This window comes from Polypterus senegalus, chromosome 2 (genome assembly GCF_016835505.1).
Source record: "Polypterus senegalus isolate Bchr_013 chromosome 2, ASM1683550v1, whole genome shotgun sequence".
NCBI classification, from domain to species: Eukaryota; Metazoa; Chordata; class Cladistia; order Polypteriformes; family Polypteridae; genus Polypterus; species Polypterus senegalus.
Genome location: NC_053155.1, coordinates 176,147,730 through 176,166,470, shown reverse-complemented (window position 1 = coordinate 176,166,470; position 18,741 = coordinate 176,147,730). Strand labels below are relative to the sequence as shown.

The 18,741-nt window shown below is 40.2% G+C and overlaps 1 protein-coding gene across 2 annotated transcripts in view; it reads right to left on the bottom strand.

Moving 5' to 3' along the window:
- The window catches only part of chodl (chondrolectin), a 65,292-nt gene that overhangs the window by 14,593 nt on the left and 31,958 nt on the right, over positions 1 to 18,741 (bottom strand). For both annotated transcript variants that reach the window (XM_039744961.1, XM_039744960.1), the window contains exons 2-3: positions 14,035 to 14,353; positions 1,590 to 1,747 (exon numbers count right to left, since the gene is read on the bottom strand). In XM_039744961.1, the coding sequence (XP_039600895.1) occupies positions 1,590 to 1,747; positions 14,035 to 14,353 (477 nt within the window). The remainder of the gene's footprint in view (positions 1 to 1,589; positions 1,748 to 14,034; positions 14,354 to 18,741) is intronic.

Here is an 18,741-nt window from a genome sequence, read left to right as displayed (position 1 = left end):
ATCATGAATGAAGTGACAAAAACATTTCAGGCAGTAGATAAAATAACATTTAATATCAACCAATTGCAATATCACCTGCTATTATTTCCCACTAAAAATATATTAGGAGTTGAATAGGGAGGTCTAAGATTGCCCTGGGGGTCAAAAAAGAAGAGCCATTTCCAAGGAAAGATTGAAAAACTTTATAAAGTCCCTATTCATTGACCTTCATTTTTTAGATATTATAATACATTTATGAGCCATTGTGAAATAGAAAGTGGTACTGGGTTGTTCCATTGGCGCGAGACCAAACAGTGAGATACCAAAGTAACAAATGCAACTGCATTTTAGTGACCATTGAGGAGGTGTGTACAACTAGCGATAGGTGAAATAAGCAATTAGAGGATGTTAGTCATTCAATGTGCATCAGATCTCTGACAGCGCCGTTCAGGTGGACGCCCAGTGGAAACTAAACCGAGGACAAAACTGAAGAATGTGGCTAATCGACCCTGGTGTTTATTAGTCCCATTTGCAGGTGGGATCCAAAAATGAGCCAAAAGAAATTTGTTTAGCAAAAGCTGAGGTGGAATGTATTTTTACAGTCTTGGTTTTCTCACTGTGAACATGAAAAGTTTAAAGTATAGGCCATTAAAAAGTTTAACTATAGATTATAAACGGAATAATTTTGACAGCCTGATCAACTTTTCTCAATCCTGCATGTTAAAAATGTCTTACTTTTGAAATATGTATGAGATGAAAAAAACAGAACTTAAGCAGAACAGAAATGTGTTGAATAAATGTGAAATCACACCAAGGATGTCACGTGCTGAAGTAAAGTTATAGCCTTTCAGGAGTAATCAGTGCTATCTATTTGCAAAATTACCACTCACTCAAGGAAAATCATTCTTTCTATACATTTAAATGTAAATACTTTTCATTCACACAATTTCTCATCTCTCCAAAGCAACTAATTAATGAAGCAGTAGAAGCAGTTTCACTTGAGTGTCTCGATGAATACAGCTGAATGGTATCATCATAAAAATAAAAATGTTTACCTACCCTTTCCGAATGACAGCTATGAATAACAGCATACGTCATGATTCGTAGTAGTCTGCTATCTGTTGTTCTTGAATATTTCTGAATGCAAATATTCTTCTTTTCTGTTATTTATTTATTTTTATCGTTAAGATGGTGATGTCACCGTGCTGACATGTTGGATTGGAATTTCATCGCAAGCATCACAGTTTTGCACTCATTTTTCTTGGCTGCAGCTATGTTTTATATAGTGATGAAAATGGTTGCTGCTACACGATTGTCGATTGTTGCAATATGAAATGTAATTGCTTAGTTATATTTAAAGATTGTGTCATGTTATTTACACTATGAAATCTTTTGGCTAAATCCTAAAAACAAATAGCATAAATATCTTGCTTTTGATGAGAAATTTGATCCTGTTAGAATTAGTTTTGACATCACTCTGACAGTTGTCAATTTTTGAATAAAAAAAATGGCCAATAGAACATGTCCTATTGTGAACACTGAAATTTTGAATATCTTATTAATGTGACGCATATATCCAGTCCCAGCATTATACAGCAGTTTATGTATACCTGGTTCATATTTACAAATAAAGTTGTGCTTCATGTTGCATCGGTCGTCATTCCACTGGTAGAGGTAAGGACCTCCTAGTCCATGCTGTGCAGTTGGCTGATGGTACATCACAACGCAGGCTTCTCCGCCACAGGAAGGCTCATCATAATACCAGTTTCTGCAGGGGAGACATAAACACTTGAAATATGTTACCTTAAGTTTTAAGATGAATACATGTTTTATAATCTATACTAATAAAAGGCAAAGCCCTCACTGACTGACTGACTGACTCACTCATCACTAATTCTCCAACTTCCCTTGTAGGTAGAAGGCTGAAATTTGGCAGGCTCATTCCTTACAGCTTACTTGCAAACGTTAAGCAGGTTTCATTTCGATTATACAGTCATAATGGTCGACAACGTCCGCCATGTGAACTTTCTTATTTATGGCCTCATCTTCACGAAATTTGGTAGGCGGCTTCTCTGCGCTAATCGAAACCAATGTACGTACTTTTTCGGTGGTACGACGCCACTGTCGGCCGCCATATTGAACTTTCCAACAGTCTTTGTTACTTATGGGCCCATCTTCAAGAAATTTGGTACGCGGGTTCCCAAAGCTAACTGAATCCTACTTACGTACTGTGAACTTGAACCCGGACGCAGGCAGACAGACATCGTTAGTTCCACCACACACTTGTTTATTTACAATATTTACAATTAAAGTCACGTGCACAAACCCCAGTGCCTCTTGCACCGATTCCAAGCCCTGTACCCGAGGCCCCCAACATAACCAGGACGGACGCCCCCTCGCGGTCTGGAGGAGGCACAAGCCCTCCTCTGGTCCTCCTGGGCGTCCCGGCCGGGGCTGGAGCTGGACCACAGTACATATATACGTCCATTGCCTGCAGCTCGGTTGCCGTGTGAGGCGCCGTTGGGTCCCCCATCCCAACGCCTCCCACATTGTTGGCTTCCTGCCTATATAAGGCCGTCCGTTGCTCCAGCCTCTACATTCCCTTCCTTGCTTCGCCACGGGATTCACGTCTCCCTGCTGATAACTCCAGCCTTTTTATTTAATCCACAGCTTCTCCACTGTTTTATTGTTCGTTTATTACGATTATAGTTATTGTGTAGGTATTTTAGACTTAGTTTACATTGCTCAGGTACCCATTTCCTTTATCGTTCCAACTGTACCCCCATTAACATGTCTATCGAGGTGATCACCATCGATCAAAGAACTGTTACTTACCGAGTGGTTTCCATACCCGGAGATGGCACCTGCCTTTTACATTCTCTGTGTTACATATTGCACGGCCATATCAGGCTCACTCTTGATATCCATTGTGTCTTATGTATTGAATGACTGGGACAGGTTCAAGGTGTGGACTGATGACGATACAGGAGATAATTATACTACACAGGAGCACTATAAGAGTGAAATGCTTAAGCCCTTCACCTATGCTTCTGCATGTGAGTTGAATTATTCGGTTGTCACTTTCAAATATTTTACACCTTTGGACAACCATCAATGCCTCTTAAACATCTTAGATTCACAGGTGACGATTTCAGTAGTGGACACTTTGATGTTTATGAATGTTTAAACTCTCAAAAGCTGGATGCGAAGTTATCGATGAAACCGGTTGTATGCTTACAACACTTGACAGATGCCGAATGTCACTTCAACACAAGTCCTGCAAATACTGTCATAATTGAAACAAACCATGAAACTCAAACCGATTATAACAGCAGCAATCAAAGCTGTGAGATTTGAAACAAGATTACTGTTCACATGGCCAACTGTACGTTGCATGCTCAAGAGTAAGCTCAGCGCACAGCTTAGTCATATTACAACCAGAGGGCCGAACTGACAACATGGCATACAAAGAGATCCTTAACAAATAATTATTGGTATATTTTCCCTCAGTTTAAAAAGGTTTACTTTTCTTCTTAATTAAAATTTTAAGGTAGTACTTCGCTGCTGCAAAGCGCGGGTATTTTGCTAGTTGTTAGATAAAATGCATTCATTTTCAAATTGAAATTACTGCATATAGATTATATCCTCAAAATGTTTACAGCAAATAAAATGTTACACTAACTTAAGTAAATTACACACAAGGTACTGAAAAACATGTCACATGAAATATACATCATAACTAAAAAAATACAGTTCATGTACTAAACAAGTAATATACTGTCATGTGAAACAGTACATTTGAACATATCTTAAATTCATTAGAATCTGTACGTAAAGGTGATATAGCAAACATTTTTTAGTCCATTAAATAATTTAAATAGACATAAGCACAGATTTCTCTTGTGCAAAAAGTCAATAACACAGATGAGGCAAAGATAAGAGTTATTTGGTTTCAGATCCAGAAGACATGTTTGTTGAAAATAGAAAACAGCTTTTTACAACAAGAACCTAATATCAACCATAGCTTCATCTTCTTTCAGCTGCTCCCATTTAGCGGTCACCACAGCAGATCATTCATCTCCATCTAGTCCTGTCTTTTATATAATTTTCTGCCACACAGACTGCCTTCATGTCCTCCTTCTCCACATCCATAAGCCTCCTCTTTGGCCTTCCTCATTTCCTCTTGCCTTTCGGTTCCATCCTCAACATTGCTTTCCTGATGAATCCCTCATCTCTCCTCTGCACGTACCCAAACCATTGCACTCTAGCCTCTCCCACTTGGTCACAAGACTGTTGTACCTGTGTTGTCCCCTTAATATTCTCAGTTCTAATCCTGTCTATCCTCATTACTCTGAACAAAAATTGTAGTATCTTCAACTTTGCTACTTCCAGCTGTGCTTCCTATCTTTTTGTCAGTGTCACCATCTCCAAACCTGGTCTCACTGTTGTTTTATTGACCTTCCCTTTCACTCTTGTAGTCCACCCTGTCCACCCTGCCTGCACACTTTCTTCTACAATTCTCTGCTGCACTCTCTGTTGCTTTGGACTTTTGAACCCAAGTATATAGTACTAGGTTGTTGTACCGTGTTAGCCATTATGAATGTAGAGAAAAGCCAAGCAAAATGACACCTTTTATTGGCTAACTTTTAGTTAGCCAATAAAAGGTGTAATTTTGCTTGGCTTTTCTCTGAACCCAAGTATATAAATTTGTCTACATTCACGTCCTCTGCTTTTTGCTGTCGCACCCTTCCACCACTTTCTGTCTCATTTACTCACATGTACTCCATCTTACTCCAACTGACACGCTTTCCTCTTTTCTCCAGTGTGTACCTCCAGGTTTATCTCAACCTTCTGTTTACTCTCTCTACAGATAAAAATGTACAACATTTTAGTCCACGGAGACTTCTGTCTGACCTCATCTGTCAACTTACTCAACACCATTGCAAACAGGAAAGGGCTCAGGGCCAATCCTTGATGCAACCCCACATTCACCTTGAACCAGTCTGTCATTCCAACCTCAGTCACACTGTCCTCATACATATCCAGCACCACCCTCGCATATGTTTCTGCTTCTCCCGACTTCCTCCAACCATAACAACCATAGCAATATTATAGTTTAGGGTTGCTTTGCTATATCAGGGCCTGGGCTGTTCACCATCATAGAATCCAGTATGAATTCTCCATTGTGTGGTAGAGCTTGTGGATATTGTTAGACCACCTGTCAGAAGACTGAAGCTTAACAGAAAGTGGACCACGGAACATTAGTGTCCCTGAACATACCAAAGAATGGCTGAAAAAAAAATTTGAAATAGACTGTGCACACAATATACCCCTCAAATATCACGCAGCTTAAAGAATTCTGCGTGGAGGAGTGGGAAAAACTCTTCCAGTCGATGTCGGAGATATATAGGAAATGCCTAATTATGGATCTGCCGATAGATAGATAGATAGATAGATAGATAGATAGATAGATACTTTATTAATCCCAAGAGGAAATTCACATGTGTAAGTTGCCATGGTTGCTGGGAAGCTGAATCCCTATCCTATCTTTTTAGTGAAGTTTCAGAATTGTTGGATGGCTACTGTCAGGTTCAGAACACAGCTGTGTCAGTTTATAGATTTCTTTTTCTTTCAATGCTCATTCATTTGTTTGAGTATTCATGCATTATTCTTTCAGTGTGATTTTTACAATTGAGTTTTGAATTATTGAGTTACTGAAGTAAGCTATTTTGAGCTTTTAGGTTTTTGTGTGGATTTGGGGGGTTTGTATTTGCTTTATTATGATACCCATAGTTCTCTGTATATTATTTGGTGAACATCCCTTATTCACATATGCCCAAGGATGATCTGCTGCCCTCTCCCTTAACTGTAGGTCCATTATCATTTAATTTCTTGAAATTTGACCATTCTTTTAACAAAGCGTTCTATAATATAACATATTTGATATTGCTCCATGGAAACTCTAGCACACTTTTAATTAGCTTGTTGATTTGGTGGGCCTCTCTTGAAGTGATGTTACCAGCCAAGAACACCATAATGTAGAAAATCACACTGGCCATCAAACAGTTATGGAAGATGTGAAAGTTGTCACTTTCCACATTATAGGAACACAGTCTCCTGAAAAAAAAGTGCCTGCTCTGTCCTTTATTATATACTGTAATTCCTCTGTATTCCAGAGTAGGAGTGCACCACCTCTACATCCACTCCTTGGAAAGTGAACGGGCACCCAGAGGCTCTTTGGTGCAGTGAAATTCAATAACCACTTTCTTGGTTTTGCTGATGTTAAGATGCAAACAATTCTCTTTGAGCCTGAAAATGTGACCTGAGCTGTGAAGCAGCAGTGCTCCATGGGTACACTGTGCATCACTCAACAAAAGATGCAGATGGAACCATAATCACAAAGAAAATACAACATTTATATAGCTCCTTGGGGGCTCTTGGCTCTCTGTTTCGGTGCTTGGTTGTGTTAATGTGTATGTATGTATTATGCGCAAGGTGTGCAAAGATGGATCTGTATAGGCGTATGGACATATTTAATTGGATTATGATGCCATATAGACATTACAAGCAGTTACCAGCAGATTCACCAGGATATAGCGAGGCCTCCAGGAGATCCTTGAATTGTTATTGGGTCCGAGAGGCAGTGCAGACGTTGTTAGGAGCACAAGCAGAAGCGTGGATGCTGCGTGGGCCTTAAGGTTAGACTAAGGAAGCAGCAGGATAAGCCCCTTCTTCACAAATGCCAGATTCATCGTCCACATATTAGATGATCTGGAATTACTAATGGCTGCAAACCTCTGTATTTGCAAATGTTGTGTGATGATCATTAAGGAAACCTGACTGCACCTACTTATCCTGGACACTGTTGGGCAACTGGCAGGCCATACCATCTACCACCTTGACAGGAACTGAGACTCCAGCAAGAAGAAAGGTGGGGGTATTTGCAAGCATATTAACAATGACTGGTGTACAAACCGTGAGATTTTATACACACACTGCTCTCTTGATTTGGAAGCAATAACATTCTATCTACCAAGGGGGCTGACTGCATTGATCATTACTACTGTTCATATGCCTCCTAACACTAACATTAGCTCAGCCCTTGCCTACCTACACAATGTAATCAACAAGCATCAACAAGCTTATCCCGATAGTGCTCACATTGTAGCCGAAGATTTTAATTAAGCATGTCCTTACAGACTGTACTCCCTAAATTTGTTCAATACATACAGTACTCCACTGGGGGAAGCACACACTGGACAGTGCTTATTTCAACCTAAAGCATGCTAACAGAGCCCTACATCTACCATAAACACATATGGGTCTACCCCAACCAAAATCCATGGATGACCAATGAGGTTCAGTCTATGTTGAGAAATCAAAACATTGCCTTCTAGTCTAAGGATAAGGCCCAGTAGAGTGCAGCAAGAGCAAATCTGAGGAGAGGCAACAAAACTGCTAAAATGGCCTTTAATGGCAAAGTAGAGGCCCACGTGACAAGTAATAACCCACAGCAGGTATAGCAGGGAATACAACTAATCATCAGCTCTAAAAGCAGTACCCATGAACCAATCTGTGCCGATGCCTCATTGGCCGAGGTACTAAATATTTTCTTTGCCTGCTTTGAGGCAAGTTGGTCTTGCACTGACACTCTGCCCCCACAGACTCCCAGCTGCGATATGCTCATTTTTCAGGAACTTAAAGGGTGCTCAAGAGAGGGAATCAGAGGAAAGCTGCTGGACCAGATGGCATACTTGGCATGGTACTTAAAGCTTGTGCTGACCGGTTGGCAGGAGCCTTACTAATTTATTGAATCTGTCGCTGGCACAGGCCACCTTTCCTCCCTGTGTTAAGTGAGCTATTATCATCCCTGTCCCTCAAAAGTCAGTCATTAATAACCTTAATGACTACAGACCAATTGCATTGACATCAACAGTTGTGAAATGTTTTGAAAGGCTTATTGGTCAGCACATTACAACCAGCTTCCCTGACACCTTCGACCCTCAAAAGTTTGCTTATAGATCAAATAGATGCAACACTCAGGGACCTATGTAAAGATGTTATTTGTCAATTACAGTGATTGCATTTAATAAAATCATTCCTAGTATACTAATTGATAAGCTGTATTTCCAGAACCTTCTGTGCTTGGATGAACGATTTCCTCACTGGCCACCCACAAACTGTTAGAATTCGCACCCACAACCTCTCCACCCTTCACTGGTTCCCCTCAGGGTTGTGTACTGAGCCCACTTCTCTATGCCATTTTACACTTATGACTGTACACTTAATTATTCCAGCAGCACTATCATCAAGTTCGCTTATGACTTCACGGTGGCATGTCTCATACTGTAACCAATGACGATGAGTCTCCTTTAAGGTTTTCTCTGACTAGCTGCTTTATTCATAGCTAATTGCTTATGCATTCAGCAGGCATACAAGATTAGCAATGCAGCATGGAGGGATCAGAAATAGATATTCAGTGGCAGTATTCATAATATTCTCCTTATGGTCAGTTAATGTACAACTCAAATGAAAATACTGAGAGGTTTTGCTTGGGCTGGAGTTGCACATGGTTAGTCATATATAATATGGTGAAGCAGACAGGGCAACTATGTAAAATGTGATGTGGAGTATATCTACAGAATACAAGTGTAGAAATTTAATGCATGGCTGCTATAGCTCTGTGATGTCATGCTAGCCTCCCAAAGCATCAAATGGTGAGAGGAAACAAAAATATTAATCTAAGTTGGCTGCACAGCTAATATCGAAGAAAATGTTCACCATAGAAGGTCATCAACATATTTGTTGTGAAAAATATTTTGGTGAATTTTGCTGATCAACACTACTTTTTATTGTTCAAGCAGTGCCATTTGGTCTTATTCTTTAAAAGGTTGCTGCCATTTGCTCAAGGTCTTTGCCCAGCCATGTTGTTTCTTTTTACTATGCTAATTACCAGCTATGTGTCACCGAGATAATGTTACAATTCAGGTCATCCCGCTCTGATGATAGTGATGCACAGCTACCTGGATGGACTATGGATAAACCTCATAAATAGAAATCAACGATTCCTTCATGTTCTGGTTGTTTTACTTCACAATGAAAACAAACGTAACCCAAGCAATTGCTCACCAGCACACAAAAGGAGGGAAATGCATGATTTTTGTAATGGCTGTAGTTTTTAAAGAACTATTTTCCAGAAAGTATGAACCCATGCTAGATACATCCTCCAAACAAATACTTCTAGTTTGGATTCTAGGAAGAAACCAGAGCAAACATAGATAGGGTATGCAAAGTTAACAGAGATGCTTCACTCAAATCTAAAATAATTCAAAGCATTGTGACAAACATTACATACTACAGTGTATGTGGCACCCCTAACAAACCAGTTAATGAATTTATAAAAAGAAATAATTGCTGCTGATCAAAATAAAATACTGCTCAGGTATCTTGAATGTACTGCTATTCTTACTATTAAGCAAACACAAACTGAAAATGTAGTTAAAGAAAATGAAGAAATTATTGACATTCATCCTAATCCTTTTACAGCTTTTTGCCTGTTAAAATGTATTTGATTAATAAAATGCAAAATGATAAGAAATCCAGTAGGAAACTGCTGCCCAAACCTGATTTTTTTTCACACAATTAATTTTATGTCTTAGTAGCTTCATTGTTCCTAGCCGAGCTGTCATTTGTTCATCAAGTATTAACAATGCCACCTTTCTGGCATCAAGAACAAAATTTCTTTGCTGGTAATCAACACCTGCCTGTCAGTGCCACCTAATTCCAGAAGATGGAACTTAATTGTTCAATCGTCCTTTTGCCAGTGGATGACTTTGACCTGCACCAGATATTTCAAAGTCTGTAAAAAAGCTGAAGTGCACTGAAGGGAATTATTAAAAATGTCCTTAAAGACTGTAGTAGGTGTTTTTATCTCTGTTTTTGTTTGACAATTCTTCCTTGATTCCACAATTAAATATGTTTTCTTCTTTAGTTGACTGATGCATGACCTGAATGCCCACAACTTTCCAATCAATATCACAACATTGCTTTCTGCTAGACAGCACTTGACACTGATGCACTGTTGTGAATGCATTAAACATGCCAGTATAATAAATGGTTAGATGGATGGATAAAATTAATCATTGATAAATTTTGTGCATTGATTTTTTACCATTTTTCTGTACCTCTGCATTTTTCAGTTTAAACCTACAAACATTAAGTTTGAATGTTTTATGGACTCTGTCTTTTCTTGTCCTGTTATGGTTAAAATAAGAGTTGCTAATACAATTGTTTCGCCTTCTGCAACAGATATTACAAATAATTCTGCAGAAGGTATTATAGACTTAGTAAGTACTTTTGCTGATAACTGTCAGACACATTTTAGCTTTACCGTACCACTTAAACTCAATAGGTGGCATGGGACTGCTCAATGGGCATTAAAGCAGTAGCATTACTGGCTTTGTTTAGCCCACCAAATTAAGTGTCTCAATAAAACAGATTAAACGTGACACTGAAATATTAACATTGGCAGTAAGGAGAAGTCAAGAAAAATTACACCTTTTATTGGCTAACAAAACAAATTACAATATGCAATTTTTCAAGGCAACTGAAGCCCCTTCTTCAGGCAGGTTGTCATATATTGTAATAGATTACAACCTGCCTGAAGAAGAGGCCTCAGTTGCCTCAAGAGCTTGCATATTGTAATTGATTCAGTTAGCCAATAAAAGGTGTCACCCTACTAGTATTGGCAGTAAGGTAAATAAAAAATATAATTTGCTCCTAAAGACCTTAATAATTACTGCCATAACTTACAATTTGTATGGCTTACTTTGGTTGAAAGGCATCTTTGTAACCAATCTGGAGGTTGTAGCAAAGGAACAAATTATTCAACAGAACTGTGTCAAGAAACACTACTGGGGCTCCTTTATATCAAACAGCAATGCATTTGCATAATGCCTCACTGTGACTGTGACAGCCAAATCAGTACTTCTTTCTTTTTATTTTTCTTGCGTTATAGTCATTCTGGTTTGTGTCCAGACCAAAGTGTGTGTATTTATTTATTTAGCTATCTGTTTATTTATTTACTTGCTGATCTCCCTATTTATGCTTCTATAAAAAGCCAAATTTCCCCCTGGGGACAAAAAGTTCTATCTATTGTCATACATGTGCATAGGAGACAATCAATGGGCTTCATCAAACATACTGGACCGCACAGGGGGTAGGCAGAGTGTAGTAATGACTTTTCTCCTCTCCCTACATACAGTAACCACAAAACCTGTCCTCCACAGATTGTACTTCCAGTCACAACCCAGATCCTGACTTCACTTCCTGCTACTGTTCCAAAGACCTGCCTCTTCCTTCCTCCCAGCTATAAGAACCTCCAGGTTTCCAGACTCAACAATCCCGTTTTGGACTCGGTCTTTTGAAAATTACTTGGCATCATTGAATTTGGCTTCCCAGCAATATTTATAATATACCGGGTGGATCCCCAACCCTTTCTCTTGTTTTTGTCTGTTTTGATATTTATGTATATTTTGGTGCTGTATTACTAGTTTGAGTTTACTTTGGCACTTACGTCAGGAAGGACATCCAGTGTAAAATTTTGCGAGATCAATATACAGACAACAATACAAATTTTCATACTAGATCGGTTGAGGCCTGCGTTAACAATGGCCACCACCAGTACTGTTAGCCAACAGGGTGCTGGTGGAAATTGGGCTACTGTTAGACAAAGAAGAAGAAGAAGAAGAGGGGGGAGACATCTCCGGAGGCAAGAGGAGAGAAGGAAGGTAAAGAGAGTGGAACTGAGGGTAGGAACTTTGAATGTTGGCAGTATGACTGGCAAGGGGAGAGAGTTAGCAGATATGATGGAGAGAAGGAAGGTTGATATATTGTGTATGCAAGAGACTAAATGGAAGGGAAGTAAGGCCTAGTGGATCAGAAGCGGATTCAAATTGTTCTATCATGGTGTTGATGAGAGAAGAAATGGAGTTGGGGTTATTCTGAAGTATGGCAAGATGATTTTGGAAGTGAAAAGAGTGTCAGGCAGAGTAATGATTATGAAGCTGGAAAGTGGAGGTATGATAATGAAAAAAGTTGGGAGTGTGATGGATAAGAAAGATGATTTCTGGAGTGAGTTGGATTAAGTGATGGACAGTGTACTTAAGGGACAGAAAGTGGTGATTGGAGCAGATTTCAATGGTCATGTTGGTGAAGGGAACAGAGGAGACAAGGAGGTGATGGGTGATGGGTTTCATACTGTTTGTATGAAAATGTGCTATATAAATAAATGTTGTTGCTGTTGTTGATGGGTAGGTATGGTGTCAAGGAGAGGAATGAAAAAGATCAGATGATAGTGGATTTTATGAAAAGGATGGACATGGCTGTGGTGAATACGTATTTTAAGAAGAGGGAGTAACATAGGGTTACGTACAAGAGTGGAAAAAGATGCACACAGATAGATTATATCCTTTGCATAAGAGTCAATCTGAAGGAGATTGAGCATTGGAAAATTGTAGTTAGGGAGCATAAGATGGTGTCCTGTAGGATGAAGTTGGAGATCAAGAAGAGGAAGAGAGTGAGGGCAGAGCCAAGGATTAAATGGTGGAAGTTGAAAAAGGTATACTGCAAGGTTGAGTTTAGGGAGGAGGCACTGGGTGGAAGTGAAGAGGTGCCAAACAGCTAGGTAACTACAGCAGAAGTAGTAAGGGTAACAGCAAGAATTATGGGAAAGAGTAGTGGAAGCTAGGTTAAGAAGGGAGGTGATGATTAGTGAGCAGCAGTATGGTTTCATGCCAAGAAAGAGCAGCACACATGCAATGTTTGCTCTGAGGATGTTGATGGAGAAGTAAAGAGAAGGACAGAAGGAGTTGAATTGTGTCTTTGTGGACCTGGAGAAAGCATATGACAGGGTGCCCCAAGAGGAGTTGTGGTATTGTATGAGGAAGTCAGGAGTGGCAGAGAAGTATGTAAGAAGTGTGCAGGATATGTACGAGGGAAGTGTGACTGTGGTGAGGTCTGCAGTAGGAGTAACAGATGCATTCAAGGTGGAGGTGGGATTAAATCAGGGATTGGCTCTGAGCTCTTTATTTGCAATGGTTTTGGACAGGTTGACAGATGATATTAGGCAGGAATCCCTGTGGATTATGATGTTTGCTGATGATATTGTGATCTGTAGCGAGAGTAGGGAGCAGGTCGAGGAGACACTGGAGAGATGGAGATATGCTCTAGAGAAGAGAAGAATGAAGATCAGTAGGAACAAGACAGAATACATGTGGGTGAATGAGAGGGTGGTCAGTGGAATGATGAGGATGCAAGGAGTAGAGTTGGTGAAGTGGATGAGTTTAAATACTTGGGATCAACAGTACAAAATAATGGAGATTGTGGAAGTGAAAAAGAGAGGCAAGGTAGGACAGTTGGAGAAGAGTGTCAGGAGTAATTTGTAACAGATGGGTATCAGCAAGAGAGAAAGGGAAGATCTACAGGATGGTAGTGAGATCACCTATGTTGCATGGGCTGGAGACAGTGGCACTGACCAGAAAGCAGGAGACAGAGCTGGTGGTGGCAGAGTTAAAGATGCTAAAGTTCGCTTTGGGTGTGATGAGGATGGATAGAATTAGAAATGAGTACATCAGAGGGTCAACTCAGGTTGGGTGGTTTGTGAGACAAAGTCAGAGAGGTGAGATTGCGTTGGTTTGGACATGAGCAGAGGAGAGATCCTGGGTATATTGGGAGAAGGATGTTAAGGATAGAGCTGCCAGGCAAGAGGAAAAGATGAAGGCCTAAGAAAATGTTTATGGATGTGGTGAGAGAGGACATGCAAGTAATGGGTGTAACAAAGCAAGATGCAGAGGACAGGGATATATGAAAAAAGGTGATCCACTGTGGCAACCCTTAATGGGAGCAGCCAAAAGAAGAAGCAGCTCACTGTATAAATTTAGAATTAACAGAGGTAAGAAACTAAACAAAGCTCTGCATTAAAACAATGGCAAAGTCACTTACATGGACCATACTGATCTTTCAATTGAGTCTATATGTTGACTGCATTTTACTTACCTGAACTCAGAAACGCTTCCATCTGTCCATTTGTAAAGCTCAGAACAGGCTGCAAAAGTAGTCTGCGCTCCCCCATCCCCATTCCTGGTCAGGCCAATCCAGAAGTCTCCATCTGAAACCCCAGACCCTGATGATGTTAGGTCATGTAGAAGTTTCTCTATCAGTTTCTGTTCGGTTTCATTTTCTATGCTGAGTAGGGTACCACCATCAATTTCACATGCATTTTTGGCTTCTTTAAATGCTACCCTGCTGGACATATCTTGAAAATAAGCTATTTTATAACATGGATGTTTTGATCCTCCATAGCAAACAGTCTGACCTATAAAGAAAATAAGACAGAGATGTTTAGTTCTTTGTTTGGTTTTACAAACCCATATACAGTGTTTTCCATAATGTTTGGGAGAAAGACACATTTTTCATTGATTTACCCCTGTGCTCCACAGCTTAAACTTTTAAATCAAACGTTTCAGACGTGATTAAATTGCACTTTTCAGACTTTAATTTAAGCGTTTTTGTATATATTGTAGTCACACCATGTAGGAACATAGCACTTTTTATACATGATCCCCCATTTCAGGGTACCATAATGTTTGAGACAATTGGAAGGCACTGTTTACCAATATAAGGCCACTGATTCCAAGTTCCTTTTCCAGAAACATCAGGCACAAGGTAAAAATTAGTTCTAGATAGGAAGCCAAACTATCACACAGCTGGACTCTCCCTTACTAGACCAATTTAGTTTTGCCAATCTAACTGTATGTTATTAGCAGGAAAATGGAAATGGGAGGATCCAGAAAAAAACTTCCACATGAACAAAGGAAAATCATGTAAACTTCTTAGGGATTTTGAACAGCCTGGGATTTGAACCTAGGACTCTGGAGCTGTGGGGCCTCAATGCTAAATTTGTCCTCTACCATGAGCACCGCAACTAAAGTGCCCAAGACAAATGTATGTCACTAAATAGGTTTTGCAATGAAAGTGTACAGGGCAAAGAATAAGACTTGTGGTTTGCATGTGCAGATGTGATCAGCTGGTAGATGCAGCTCAGTCTTAGTGTAAATCCAAATATTTGTTAATGTTAGATTAATCATTGTGTGTAAAGTGCTGGTAAAAGGTGAGTGTGGATGTGTTTGTGTGTGTTTGATGGAATGGTGCCCTATCCAGGCCTGAGTCCTGTCTTGTGTTTAGGCATAGTCCCTGGCAACTGCAGCTTTGAATAGGACTAACTTATTGTACTAATAAATCATTAACTACTTGTAAGTCTCCTGTTAGAAAACTGTTATTAATCTCGAAATAAGACTCACTCCACGGCACAGTCCACTCACTCATTATTCAATAAACTCTCATAGCACAAGCTTCTATTTGTAGTTTAAAAGCTCAATTTTCTCTGCACGAGCTTCTCTGTTATGCATGAGAGCTCTTTCTGGAAGTGGTGTATTTAGCAATATAAGGACAATGTTTAAACTAAAATACATGTTTTAGGACATTGTGACCATACAACTGGACACCTGATATTTAGATTATGTGACAGTAATTTAAGATTTTGTAGATGTTTCAATTTTGTTTGCTGTTTTTCAGCCTTTGTCCAATGTCATGCCCATGCTATCAGGAATTTTGTGATCTCCATGACAACAGCCCAGAGATGCAAAAAGATTGAATGCCAGCCAGGTCCACCTGTTTAAGTCCACAAATGATAACTAAGTAAAGCGTATGATGACACAATCTTGTCAGTGAGTTTCAAATGGAAAGAAAAGCCCAAAAAGGCATAAGATAACTGTTATTCATCAAGTTTGTCTTGGTCAAGAAAAAGCTCCAGTAGTTGACACCCTTTTCCATGGAACCCAAGCTTTATTGTGCTCTGACGAAGAGGCAAAATCAGTTGCCCCCAAAGGGAGTCTTCTCAGAGCTGTAGAGGGAAAGGGAAATGACATGTTAGTGGTGCGACATACCACTGATGAGCCTGGAAGGTGTCCTCTGATGTGAATGTTTGACTGCAGATAAGAACTATGCATACCATATTGGGGAAATTCAGGTCAATATATACATTGGAGACGCAGGTGATTTCTAATGCATCTTTCTTACCGATTGCTGTTTTTAATTTCTTTGATAATTTCACTTGGAAAACGAAGCAATTCTCTGCTACAAATTGCATTCTGAAGATATTTACATAGTTAGTTGTTTCAAGCCTTCTGGAGAACTTGCCACATTTTCAGTGCAGACCTTGGCTGTCTTACTTGCTTCCATCTCTACAAGTAATCCCAGACTGAGTCAATGATGTTGAGATCATGGTTCTGTGGGGGACCAAAACATCTTGTGCTCTTTTCACTGTAGTGTTTTTTTTTTATGATTTTGGCCATGTGTTTAGAGTCACTGCCATGTTGTATAATGAAATTGGGATCAATCAGGTGCCTCCAGAATAGTATTGCATGATGGAAAGAATCCGCCTGTACTTATTAGTGATGTTGCCATTAATACTGATCAAATCACTAACTCCAAGGTGCTTATCTATTGCCTGCAGTCATTCATCAATGCACCACTCTCTAGCCCTTCAGTGGACAAAATGCTGTCTGTAAGAGCCCAAAATTTCAAATTTTGACTCCTCAGTCCAGAGCACCTGTTGCCATTTTTCTTCACCTCAGTTCTTATGCTTTGATTGTAAGTTAGTCATTTGGACTGGGTTTTGGTTTCATCTCTTCCAGGAAAACCACTCCTCATAAGACTTCTCTAGACTGTAGAATCATGTTCTAGGGTCCCAGTGGTTTCTGCAAGGTCTGACCTGACATGTTTTGATTTTGAAGGGGAGTAAAGTTGATGTATTTCTCATTTGTTGTACTATTGCTGTAGCACATCAATGTGTTTCCAGCCCTCAACCTTGCCCATTTGTTGGTGTTTTTGCTAAAGACCACATCTGGAAACACCTGTCTGGTGTGAAATTTTAACTTGATTGAGACTTTGATGATGCTGGATGACCATCTTGTGTCTTGCCACTCTGCTAGCATTTGCCATTGCGTAAGATTTACAGGTAAAACTGCTACACCAACTGCACCCTCACCTTTTTAGTATGGTTGTCCCTTGCACAGTTGTATTGTCTCTAAACAAATGTTTCTCATTTAAGCATGTGTGGGCCTGGCCAGTACTTGAACGGAAAGCCACCCAGGATAAAGCTTGGGTTGCAGCTAGAAGAGGTTTTGGTGGGGCAGGAGGTGGCGGATTCCATTTGGTCTAAATATGGATCCCAATTCCCCAGTGCAGTGAAGGGGACACTGTGCTGTAAAAATAGTGTCATCTTTCAAATGAGATGTAAAACCAAAGTCCTCACTCTCTTTAGTCATTAAAGATCTCTGGGCTGCCAATTGTGATATTCTCTGGTGAATGTCAGTTTACCTGCATGGTGATAGGCTGTGAGCACAGGTCCCACTAGAAGATGTCAGGCCCTCATGCCACCCTTATGGAGGTTGTTTCTGACAGTCTGGTCAGAAACATGCACACCAGTAGCCAGCTGGAGGTTATTTTGTAGGGCTCTGGCAGTGCTTCTCCTGTTCCTCCTTGCACAAAGGAGTAGATACTGGTCCTACTGCAAGGCTCATACCCTTCTACGGCCCTGTCCAGCTCTCTTCATGTAACAGCCTGTCTCCTGGTATCTCTCCAATAGTCTTGAGAGTGTGCTGGGGGACACAGCAAACCTTCTGGTGATGGCAAGAATGGATGTGCCATTCTGGAAGTGTATCAGGAAGGAAAAGAGAGAGCAATTGCCTGTGGCCACCACCTGCAAAACCATTTCCTTTTTGGGGGTTGTCCTGCCCTTGCTTCTCCAGTGTATCTGTTGTCACTATTACACATTATGTATTTGGCTTACAACAGCATAAGAGATTTTTATTTTTTGTTTTTTATTGGTATCAATTTTGGCATATTAGAACATTAGAAAAATCTACACCAGAACAGGCCATTCAGCCCAACAAAACTCATCAGTCCTATCCAATTAATTCTTCTAAAAAAAACATCAAGCCGAGTTTTGAAAGTCCCTAAAGTCTTACTGCTACCACGCTACTTGGTAGCTTATTCCAAGTGTCTATGGTTCTCTATGTAAATAAAAACTTCCTAATGTTTGTGTGAAATTTACCCTTAACAAGTTACCAACTGTGTCCCCGTGTTCTTGAAGAACTCATTTTAAAATAAATTGATCCACTGGACTAATTCCCTTCATAACTTTAAACACTTCCATTATGTCACCTCTTAATCTTCTTTTGCTTAAACTGAAAGCAAAATGCTCTTTTAATCTTTCGTCCCTTTGTAGCCCTGGAATGAGCCTAGTCACTTTTCTCTGGACGTTTTTTACTGCTGCTATGTCCTTTTTGTAGCCTGGAGACCAAAACTGCACATAGTACTCCAGATGACACTTCACCAGTGTTTTATAAAGCTTGGGCAGAACCTCCTTGGACTTGTACTCCACACATCATGTTATACTGTATATTGTAAGAGACAGCCGGCAGCTCATCCCAGCTGGGACAGCCCTGAAATGGAAGGATGGGGGAAGGCAGCTACTTTGGGACACTGCCTCCCCCAGGACGCTAGTTGGCAGCTTCCTTGCAGAACAGTGGTGCCCCGGATTCCCGCAGGGCACCATGGGATCCGGAGTTCAGCTTCACAGCCCTGCTGGGTACTGTGGGTACCACCAGGAGATGATGCAGGGAGACTGGGGAGTCTTTA